Source organism: Hemitrygon akajei, chromosome 18 (genome assembly GCF_048418815.1).
Source record: "Hemitrygon akajei chromosome 18, sHemAka1.3, whole genome shotgun sequence".
Classification (NCBI taxonomy): Eukaryota; Metazoa; Chordata; class Chondrichthyes; order Myliobatiformes; family Dasyatidae; genus Hemitrygon; species Hemitrygon akajei.
The window spans coordinates 17,393,201-17,405,272 of NC_133141.1; the positions used below are offsets into that span (position 1 = coordinate 17,393,201).

Sequence of the window (12,072 nt, forward strand, 5' to 3'; positions counted from 1 at the left end):
AGGAGCCTTTGATCAACTCCTGGGTTTAGCTTTGCTGACTGCCACTGAATCATGTGGTTTGTCCCTGCCCCAGGCGTGGTCAGCCTCTTGTTGCCCTTCTATCAGATGCTGGGACATAAAGGGGACAAAGACACCCCTTGCTCATTGCCTGTACTGTCTCACTTACTACCAGTTTTAGAGTCATAGAGCAGTATAACACAGAATTAGGCCTTTCAGCCCATCTAGTATGTGCTGACCCATTCTCCCTAGTCCCATCTACATGTACCCTGACCACGGCACTCTATTTCTCTCTCATCCATGTACCTGTCCAAACTTCTCTTAAATGTTACAATTGAACCCACACTAACCACTCCCACCACTCTTTGAGTGAAGTAGTTCCCCCTCAGATTCCCGATAAATATTTCATCTTTCACCCTTAACCCATGACCTCTAGGTGCTTGAGCTGCTTGTCAAATCAAGTTTATTGTCATGTGAGGTAGAAGTACAATGAAAATCTTCCCTGCAGCAGCATCACAGGCATGTAGGCACAGACATCATACAGCATTTAAACTATACATAAATCATTTATAAAGTTATATCATATAGGGAAAAATAGATTTTGCAGAAGCAAGACCTAACACAAAAGAAACCAAAGACACTAATAGAGTCCATAGAAGGACACGAGGTGGTCCGTAGTCTTCTGCTGCTGAGGTAGGGTTAGGGTTGAGTGGATTGGTTTAAGAACCTGGTATTTGTTGGAAAGTAGTTGTTCCTGAACCTGGCGGTGTGGGACTTCAGGCTTCTGTACCTCCTGTCCGACTGTGGAAGCAAGAAGAGGACACGGCCCAGATAGTGGGGATCCTCGACGATAAGTGCCACCTTCCTGAGGCAGCACCTCATGTAGATGCTGTCAATGGTGGGGAAGGCTGTGCCTGTGATGGACCGGGCTGTGTAACCCTTCTCCAGAATCACCCTCAAACAGCCGAGAGCAAGGATCACCAATAGCTTGACTTGGTTCAACCATGTGAATGCCATGGCCTAAAAAGCATGCCGAAGCTTCAACTTCCTCAGAAGGCGAGGGAAATTTGGCATTCCCCCTTGACGTGCACCAATATCTACAGGTGAACCTTAGAAAGCTTCCTATCTGAATGCATCAGAGCTTGGTATGGTAACTGCCTCTTCAAGACCACAATAATTGCAGGGTTGGAGACATAGCTCAGTCCATCATGAAAACCACCATCACACTCCATGGACTCTGTCTATACTTCTCACTGCCTCAGGAAAGCAGCCACATTAATCAAAGACCCCACCAGCCCCGGACAATTTCTCTTCTCCATTCTCCCATTCAAAAGCCTGAAACCACCTACCACCAGGCTCAAGGACAGTTGTTATAAAACCCTTGAATGGACTGCTTGTACAATAAGAAGTAACTCTAGACCCCACAAACAAGAAGTCCTGCAAGAGGGTTTAGACCCGGAACGTCGACTGTACTCTTTTCCATAGATGCTGCCTGGCCTGCTGAGTTCCTCCAGCATTTTGTGTGTGTTGCTCTGGACCCCACAATCTCCCTTGTGGCCCTTGCACGTTATTTGTTAGCCTGCAGTGCACTTTCTCTGTAATTGTAGCACTTTATTCTGCATTCTATTATTGCCTTTCCCTTTGTACTGCCCCGATGTTTGGATTGATCTGTGTCGATGGCATGCAGAACAAAGTTTGTCACTGAGTATCGGTACAAGAAATAAGTCAATCAATGTCGGTGTGCAGCTATTTTGAAACTCTACTCCTCTCCCACTCCTCCACCGCATATGCACATAATATCGCCACATTTAACATCTATTCTGCCCCAAACCCCCTTTTTTGGACGGCATTGAATGAGTCTGTTCACGTGTTGTTGGTGTGTAATGGGCTGGAAATCAGCCGATGCCCGGAGCCCCTCATCTGTGTGAGCAGGGGCTGCTGTTCTCCGCAGAAGGCGTGGTCATTCCTTCAATCCTTATAAAAGAACCACGAAGAGGTGAGGCGCTCCTCCGCTTAGCCAGTGTCCAGTCTGGAACGTGCTTGTTCCCTCAGTCCCACTCTCTGCAAAAGTATGTCTTCCTATCGGGTATCCAGCGGCACAGCCTCTTACAGGAGGTCATATGGAGGTTCATCCCTGTCACCTATCTCCAGGCTGTCCAGCTCCGGGAGGCTGCTCGCGTCTCCTGCTTCCCTAACTGCATCAAGGAGCACCGGGTACCGGCATCGCTCCAGCACCCCCGCGACGCCCAGGCTCTCTTACGAGAAGGTAGATTTCTCAGTGGCCGACGCCCTGAACCAGGAGTTCCTGACCACTCGCACCAACGAGAAGGTGGAGCTGCAGGAGCTGAACGACCGCTTCGCCAACTTCATCGACAGGGTGAGGTTCCTGGAGCAGCAGAACGCCGTGCTGGCGGCGGAGCTCAACCAGCTCCGGTCCAAAGAGCCCAGCAGGGCCGGGGACCTCTACCTGCAGGAGATCCGGGAGTTGAAGAGGCAGCTGGAGCTGGTGGGGAAGGACAGGGACCGGATCCAGGTGGAGAAGGAGAACTTAGCTGAAGATCTGCAAAACTTAAGGCAAAGGTAAGACTGCTTTGGAGAGAGAGAGAGAGAGAGGGGAGGGGGAAGTTTTTTTCTGAAAATGCATCATCCGGTTTACCACCTGCCTTTTTAAAATAAAAAAAAACTGCTCCAACATCACTGTGTGTATCCTGGGCGTGCGGCGCAGTGCTAGGTTACATATCTGATTTTCCCTGTCCAAGGGTTGGACCTATCTTTTGTGAGGGTTGGGGGAAGGGAGAGCTGAATGCAGAAACCGCTACTTACTGGAAGGTGGGAAAGAGATTGAGTAGGGCGGGGAATTTGGGCGTTGGAAAAGCACACTAAATCTCATCAGTGTGGACTGGGAGATTTCACACCGTTTTTTTCTGATCCCTGAACTGGTCCTAAAGATTCTTTCTTACACCTATTTGATACCTTTTTGTTAAACAGCTGAACAATACACCCTGCAGATGCTGGAAATCTTGAGCAATGCACACTGAATGCCAGGGCATTTATTCAGGGTTTTCAGTAAATCCTGATAAAGGGTCTCAGTCGGAATTGACAACTGTTTATTCCCCCCAGTACAAACTGGGCTAGAGAATCTCACTTCTGTGGGATTGAGTTTGTGGAATTTGTATCCATGCCAATGTTAGTTTGAAGTGGAGGTTGAAGGGAAAGGTAGAGAGGCAAAGTGGATTGATGAGGTTACTGTCTTGTACTTCATTGAAAGGACATGCTAACTTGGACAGGTTGGGCCTGTTTTAATATTTCAAATTTGAAGCCTGCTTTTTGGCGGGCGGGGGGGGGCGGGTGGAGGAGGTTTGTGGAGGTCTGGCTAGAAAGTGGAAATGGATTTTGATTTGCTGAGTTTGGTTTTTTGGTCACAATTATCTTTCTCTTTTGCTTCTAAAATCCCTTTAATGTGTTACTTATGCTACAGAGAAAGTTTTCCGTTAAAAGCACATTAACCTGTAACTTTAATTCTGCTTCTGCCTGATTCCCCTCATTGTATTTTTCATTACTCTGGTCTTGTTATTTTCCAGAACAGTCATGTCTTTCACAAGATAAAAGTTGTTGGAAATGCGGGTATATGGTGCACCCAGCCACGTACCACGGTGTAGACAGATGGGAGTTATAAGTGTTAGAAGTTATAAGTCGGCCACTGCTGTAGATGGTGGGGATGGTGTATTAGGCAGAGTCCATTGCTCTTTTGCAGAGTACATTTTTGATGGATTGCTATCAAATGCATAATTTGGGCCACATCCATTCTTATTTTTAAATTTGTTAATTAATGCTGGACAGCCTCTCTGGTGCTGAAAGTTAACCACAGCTAGCATGGAACCTCATTTCTTCAAAATTCAATTTTTATTAGGGATCATTTAAAAATTTAATCTTTGAGATTTTTTTTTTCTTACCAATCCCATTTTCCATTTCCTCTCATATTTCCCTTTCTGTACCTCTGCCTATTTACCCGATGTGCCCCCGAGCAGAACATGTTTTTATTTGGACTCCTTATATGTCGATTATTCTGCCTAACCCCAACCTCCCTTTGCCCTAAATTCTCTGCTCGATCATCTCCTGTGATTTCACCCCTCTTGTCACCCTCCTGTGCACACTCGGCCATGGGGAACTGTCACAGAAGAGGAGTAGAGGGTTGCAGTTGATGGGCTGAATCTCCTGCTCCTGCTCCTATTATATTATGCTTACAAATCTACTATGGTCATGGAGCTCCCTCAGAAGTCTCACGTAGGCCCAGGGTTGTCTGTCACAGATAGCAACTTCTGTAAGGGACTAACTACCTTCTTGCACATACTTTGTGTGACTGAGCAAGAGTCCTGGGGGCACACATTGGTCCCTCCTGTTCACCTTGTCACGGGTGCTGAGAGTGCCAGGGTCATGTGTTGTTACTTAAAAAATCCAAGCCATTTCCCTGCATCCGGACACAGAACCAATCAAAAAGTTTCATTCCCAAGCAGTGTGAGGCCGGTCCTTTTCATCACTCACAACACACATCATTTAAGGGAAGTTTCTACTCTTCGCAAATTAGTTCCAGAATGCCAGACACATTAAGATATCAGATAAGCACTTGTCCATGGCCTCCTCCTGCTCCACAGTGAGGCCTCCTCCTGCTCCACAGTGAGGCCACCCTCTGGGTGGAGGAGCAACAGCTTATATTCTGTCTAGGTAGCCTTCAAACTGATGGAATGAATATCAATTTCTCCTTAAGGTAAAAAAAAATTCCTTCCCCTCCTCTTCTATTCCCCACTCTGACCCCTTACCACATCTCACCTGCCTATCTCCTCCACCTGGTGTCCCTCTTCCCTTTCTCCTATGGTCCAATCTCCTATTAGATTCCTTCCTCTCCAGCCCTTCACCTTTTTCACCCATCTGGCATCACCTATCGCCTTCTAGCTAGCCTCCTCCCCCTCCCCCTATCTTCCCCCTTCCTTTCCAGTCTTGATGAAGGGTCTGGACCCGAAGCATCGACTGTTTACTCCTTTCCATAGATGCTGCCTGACCTGCTGAGTTCCTCCAGCATTCTGTGTGTGTGGCTTTGGATTTCCAACATCTGCAGAATTTCTTATGTTTATGATTTGCTGCCCTACTGCAAAATTTTTCCAAGCGATGCCTACCCTGAAGAAGTTTATATCTTTACTTTGACAGGAGTTCAGTGAAACCCTCTCTCACTGTTCCACCTCTGTGGTCTCTGCTGACCATATACTCACTCAGACTTGCTATCCTTCCTACGAACTGGTTGTCACCGCTATCTTGTTCCACATGGGTTCTAGCTCAGTTGTCAGGTCTCTTGGTTGCTGCGGACCCCTCTGGACTGGTAACAATTATTGTCAACCACAGTTCTAACGAGCCTGACTGGATCCAGACCTCAGGTTCCACAGTCACCAACTCTGGTTCTACGACTCTTGGAGGCCTTCAGACTGCAAATTGCAGGCTGCCAGCATCTCCAGACTTCCCTTGCTGAGCCCCCAGGTTCCCCTTTCCCCACCACCACTCTCCCACCCTGGGTCTCTCAGCTTCCACTGTCACCTCTTTGGTCCTTGGAGCCTCCATCTTCTTTCCCACCTTGCCTTCCCTGAACACCCCAACCCTCTCCTCTGGTGCCACCAAATCTCTTTCCCTGTCTGATCCCAGCTCTAATCTTTGCTGTGCCTTCACTATTCCCCCAGACCTTCCCCTCTCTGAGGCAGAATTTTCAAAGGGACCTACCTTTGTCCCCCTTTAACCACACCTCACTGAGTTCAGACCTCGAGCTCTTCTTCCATCATCTCCATCCCTGAACCCAGTTCTTTGGCAAGAATTCCACACCTCGCACTAATGACTCCTCTCGTCTGCAACCCTCCTCCTCATCTTAGACACAATGCTCTGGGTCTCTGGCTGCTCTGGATCTCATCTCAAATGGTCGACGAGACATCAACCGTCTCAACTTCAGCATTCCTCTCTTTCCTCTTCGAACCTCATCCCCTCTCAATGCACTGCCCTCCACTCTCTCTGCACTAATCATAAACTTGCCATCAAACCTGCAGACAAAGGGGTTGCTATTGTGGTGTGGCACACTGACTTCTACTTTGCTGAGGCCAGACGACAACTCTGACCCCTCCTCATACCTACCCCTTGAAGAGGACCCCACTCCGGACCATCAGAAAACTGTCTCTGACGCCATCACTGACCTCATCATCTCTGGAGAACTCCCATCCACCACCACCAAGCTCATAGTTCCCTTAACCCGCACTGCTTGATTCCACCTCCTACCCGAGATCTACAGACCTGACTGTCCGGGTTGGCCTATTGTCTCTGTCTGCCCCACCACACTGAACTTGTGATCTCATACCTCAACTCTACTCTATCTGTCCCTTCCCACCTATATCCATGACACTTCTCATGCTCTCCATCTCCTCCATAACTTTCAATTCCTTGGCCCTGACCGCCTCATCTTCACCATGGATGTTCGGTCCTTATACACTTCCATCCCCCATCAAGGCCTTAAAGCTTCTTTCTCAATAAAAAACCAACCAGTTCCATACTTCCACCACCCTCCTCCATCTGACAGAACTGGACCTCACCCTCAAATATTATTCCTTCAGCTCCTCCCACTTTCTCCAGACTCAGGATAACCATGGGCACCAGCTATGCCTGCCTCTTCATTGGCTACTTAGAACAGTCCATGTTCCAAGCCTTCCCTGGTAATGCTCCCCAACTCTTCCTCCACTACAGTGATGACTGCATTGGTGCTGCTTCATGCACCCGTGCTGAGCTCGTCAATTTCATTAACTTTGCCTCTAACTTCCACCCTGCCCTTAAATTCACTTGGTCCATTTCTGACACCTCCCTTCCCTTTCTCGATCTCTCTGTCTCCATCTCTGGAGACAATCTGTTGACTGACATCTTTTATAAACCTACTGATTCCCACGGTTATCTTGACTATACCTCTTCCCGCCCTGTCTCCTGTAAAAATGCCATTCCCTTTTCTCCACCACATCTGATCCCAGGGTGCAGCTTTCCTTTCCAAGACATCAGAGATGTCCTCCTTCAAAGAAAAAGGTTTCCCTTCCTCAACCGTTGATGCTGATGGCGTCAGAGACAGTTTTCTGATGGTCCGGAGTGGGGTCCTTTTCAAGGGGTAGGTATGAGGAGGTGTCAGAGGTCAGTCTGCCCCGTTTGTCAGCAGGTTTGATGTAAGGTGTGCAGAGAGTGGAGAACAGTGCGTTCAGAGGAGGTGGGGTTCAAGGAGGAGAGAGGAGTGCTGAACTCGAGCCAATTGATGTCGGCAGCCCAAGATGAAAAGATGCAGAGCAGGCAGAGAACCAGAGCGGGGTGTCCAAGAAAAAGGAGGAGGGTTGGAGATGGGAGAAGGGGGTCATCCGTGTGAAGTGTGGAATTCTTACTAAAGAAGTGGGCTTGGAGACGGAGGCGACAGAAGAAGAGCCCAGGCAGCTGCAGGACAAAAGTGAGGACAGAATGTTCCACCTCAGAGGGAAAGGTCGGAGGGAATGGTGAAAACGTGGCAGGGATTAGAGTGGGATCGGGGGGGGTGGGAGGGTTGGGGTGTTTGGGCAAGATGGAGGTTCCGAGGACCCAGGAGGTGACAGTGGAGCCTGAATTGTTGGTGGGGAAAGGGGAGCCTGGGGGCTCAGTGGCAGCAAGGAAAGTCTTGGCCTGGACGTGCTGGCAGCCAAGGTCCAGCCTGGAGCTGGAGCTAGAGGTCACACAATTTGCAGTCTGGAGGCATCCTGGGTCGTAGTTCTGAAGTTGACGGCAGTGGATTCTGAGGTCTGGATCTGCTCGGGGTTGTTGGAACTGGGGTTGGCGACAGTTGTCACCAGCCGGAGGTGTCCAGGCTGTCCTACCCACCTGGCTTCACCTATCACCTTCCAGCTGTTTCTTTCCCCTCCCCCCACATCTTTATTCTGTTGTCTTCCCCTTCCTTTCCAGTCCTGAAGAAGGATCTCGGCCCGAAATGTCGACTGTTTATTTACTTCCATAGATGCTGCCTGACCTGCTGAGTTCCTCCAGCATTTTGTGTCTGTTACCTTAGGTTTCCAGCATCAGAGTCTCTTGTATTTATACTTTTACTTCTTGTCAAGATCAAGTACATTGATCACATCAGCTGTACTTAACTATGTACTTACCTCCCCCCCCCAATGCAGTTCCTCAGCAGCACCTTGACTGCCATTCTGTGGCTGCGCGTGACTTTGGTCACGTTATAAGCTCGGGGCAGTTGGTGGGATAGTTCAGCTGCAAGTTGAGTCCAATCCCTTGCATCACTCCAGTGCAGTACTGCGGGAGTTCTGCGTTACTGGAGGTGCCCTCTCCTGGAAGGGACTGGTCCATTTGGTGGTGCTATGTGTAGGAAAGCAAGGATTGGTGCATACGCTGCTCCGGCAGCAGTCCAGGGTATTTGTCTTGGATGCTTGTTCAGTGGACGTTGCTGTGTGAATTGGCTGTGTAACAACATCACATTCAGAGTGGTTGCCCTGAGCAGCAGAGTGTGATCCTCATGTTGGAGAAGCTTTGATGTGTAGGTCAGAATGCGTACAGCAGACTTCTTAAGGTGTCTTTCTTGGATTTGAGTGCTGTTTTAAGAACATTGCCATTGGATTTCTGAACACCACCTCATTATTCATCTTTTGCATTATTTATTTATTTTTGTAACTTACAGTAATCGTTTTATGTATTGCAATGTACTGCTGTTACAAATGAGCAAATTTCACGACATATAGTATTGATAATAAACCCGATTCTGATTCTGAGGTAGTTGAGCTTCTGTAGTTGGGAAGGACAAGGGCGTGACTTAATTCTTGGCCAGGTAGACCATTCTCACTGGGTAACCCATCCGTTCACAGAATGTCGGCGTTGCTGGCATTGATCGTCTATCCCCAGTGCACTAAGAAGCCTCTGTCCTGAACCATTTGCAGGAACAGCTGGCTCATGTGGTACCCACATTGCTGTGGGTCTGTGGGGACAGATGGCCCTTTGCTTCTGTAATGGACGTTAGTGAATGAGATCAGCTTTTATGATGAAGCAGTTGTTTTATGGTCACCTTTACTCATGGTGTTTTGTTTTACATTCTAGATTTAGGGTGGGACAGTAGTGTAATGGTTAGCATAATGCCAGTGATCCAGATTCAATTCTTCTGCTGTCTGTAAGGAGTTTGTACGTTCTCCCTGTGACCCTGTGGGTTTCTTCCCACATTTCAAAGACGGTATTCAAAGGGGCTGAAGGGTCTTGGGTAAAAATGTTGACTGTATTCTTCCTCACAGATGCTGCCTGGCCTGCTGAGTTCTTCCAGCATTTTCTGTGTCTTGCTTGGATTTCCAGCAGCTGCAGATATTTTCTTGTTTGTGATCAGGTTTATTATCACTGATGTGTGTCGTGGAATTTTGTTGTTTTGTGCCAGTGGTGCAGTGGAATTCATGAAATACTATAAATCACAGTAAGATATAGAGTATATCTTATATAAATTAAATAAGTAGTAAAAAAAAATAGTCAAGATTTGAGCTCGTGCCTTCAGAATGACGGACTAAGAAATTTACTGGTGCGGGAAATGTCTGTTCTACCCTCCCCCCATCTCAGTGCATTGGGCATAAGGCACCAGTCCAGTACCAGGTCAATATTTTACCATTCCTAGCATATTCTTTTCTCTTTTAAGAGTGACCTGCTTCCACTTGGATTCATTGTGATGAGAAATACTGAGGTGGTGTTGGAGTCTTCCTTGACACTGGTCTGCACTGTGATTGGCTTGGCTGTGGCCCCGCTGGCTAAAATTATAGTTTGCATGTATTCTGAAGCAGACTTTTCCCACTAAGACTAGAATTAGAGCTCATAGGTTAAGGGTGAAAGGTGAAATATTTAAGGGAAACCTGAGGGGGAATGCCTTTCCTCATAGTGTGATGCAAGCTGCCAGTGCAGCTGCTGGATGTGGGTTCGAATGTAGCATTTCAGGGAAGTTTGGAAAGGTACATGGATGGGAGGGGTTTGGTCCAGGTGTGGGTCAATGGAACCAGAATGAACAACAATTTGGCATGGACTAGAAGGGCCAAAGGGCCTGTTTCTGTGTTGTATTGATCTGACTCTATGAAACAAATGCAAGACACAGGTGAATTTCTGTTGGCAGACAAATTTGAGGATACTTCATAGTTCCACTCAATTGACAAAATCAGAGTTTTGTGGACCAGAAAAGACTTGTGTATAGTGGTTGATGTTGCTCTGCATTTCTTGGAGTTGAAATGTTGACAACAGGCCAGCTTTGAGTAGTAGTCTTTATTTAGTTTGGGTTCCATTATCTGGGCTACTGCATTTGATGGAAGAGCTCAGACTTGCCCACAAAATTGAGAATATTGGACAATTTTAACACTGGATATTGACAGGCTGAGGTAAGATTGGATTAATATTAACTCTTTCCGGTAAAACTTGATCCTGTGAGCTTCCTGCCATCCGTTGGGTTAAATGTTTTTGATCTTTAACTCAAGACTGAATTCAAGGCTTCCATTAACTACTGGCCTTTGTTCTGGTTATGATTACATTAACACTGAGATGTATCCTTTCTCAAATGTACCGGTACTATTTTCTCTTATTTATTACCTATTAGCCTATTTCATTATTAAAGTGGGGACCTAATTGAAGGCATTTATTTTTGAATATTAAATTTTCTGTTCATAGATACTATTCATGAGGGTTATACCTGTGCAAATTAAACAAAAGAATATAAAGAAACAAATCATTTAAGACAAATATAATTACAGGTTCTCTTTTACACAGAACAGAACGTAATGGGTATCTGTTAGCTGGAACTAACATGTCAATTGAGGCTGTGATTGCAACAACTCTTCAGAAAGACAAATCTTGGAAGTCAAGTTCATAGCAAATGCATATCTGGGCAGAATTGTTTGTTCGGAATCCATAGAATGTGGAAAGATGAGGGAGGTTCCCTTTGCGAACTATCGCCATATCATGGATGATCACGGAGAAGGATACGATTGCACCTAGAGTTGAGGTCCGTATCTGGGGGAAGAGCGACCTCACTAGTGGAAGACAGAAGCTGGCGGATGTGGATTGGGAGCACCTGCAAGAAGGGCAGATCAACACTCTCAATCAGATTTAATATCACTGGCATAAGTTGTGAAATTTGTTTGGGGCCAGCAGTACACAACAATAAAACTATAAATTACAATAAGTGTATATAAAAAAGATAATTAAATTAAATAGTGCGAAAAGAGTAAAATAGTGAGGTGTTCATTGCCCATTCAGGGGAAGAAGCTGTTCCTGAATCGTTAAGTGTGTGTCTTCAGGCTCCTGTACCACCTCTACCATAGCTGCAGTGAATGAGAAGAGGGTGCCTCCTGTGTGATGGGGGTCTTTAACAATGGATGCCACCTTTTTAAGTCATCGCCTTTTGAAGGTGTCCTTGATGCTGGGGAGGCTAGTACCCATGATGGAGCTGGCTGAGTTTACATCTTTCTGTGGCTTTTCCTGACCCTGTACAGTGGCCCTTCCAAATCAGACAGTGATGCAACCAGTTAGAATGCTCTCCACGGTACATCTGTAGAAACTTGTGAGTGTCTTTGGTGACATACCAGTTCTCCTTAAATTCCTAACGAAATATAACAACTGTTGTGCCTTCCTTGCATCGATATGCTGGGCCCGGGATAGATCTTCAGAGACGTTGACACCCAGGGACTTGAAGCTGCTCACTCTTCAATAAGTGGGAGGTGGCTGAGAGTGAAATAGTAAGAGTATGGAGTCCTGGAAAGATAAGAGAAACAAATGAGGTAAGATTAGGCAATGAAAGAACAATCTATTGGAGGAGCTCAGTGGGTTGAATAGTATTTTTGACATTTTGAGACCTTGCTTCAGGTCCAACATTCACTGGGGAGAAAGGGTGCTGTACACTGACAGTCTGGAACGTGTGTGTAGCAGGAAAGAGGATGTGTTTTTTGGAACGATCAATGCACATGAAGGTGAGCAAATCCCCAGGGCCTGATGAAGTCTATTCTGGGGTGTTATGTGAAGCAAGGGAGGTAA

The 12,072-nt window shown here is 46.7% G+C and overlaps 1 protein-coding gene across 1 annotated transcript in view; it reads left to right on the forward strand.

Moving 5' to 3' along the window:
* The first annotated feature begins 1,964 nt into the window (after positions 1-1,964).
* LOC140741156 (peripherin-like) overlaps positions 1,965-12,072 on the forward strand; it is a 37,610-nt gene continuing 27,502 nt past the window's right edge. Inside the window, exon 1 of the mRNA XM_073071001.1 lies at positions 1,965-2,577. Coding sequence (XP_072927102.1) covers positions 2,069-2,577 — 509 coding nt within the window. The 5' untranslated portion in view covers positions 1,965-2,068. The remainder of the gene's footprint in view (positions 2,578-12,072) is intronic.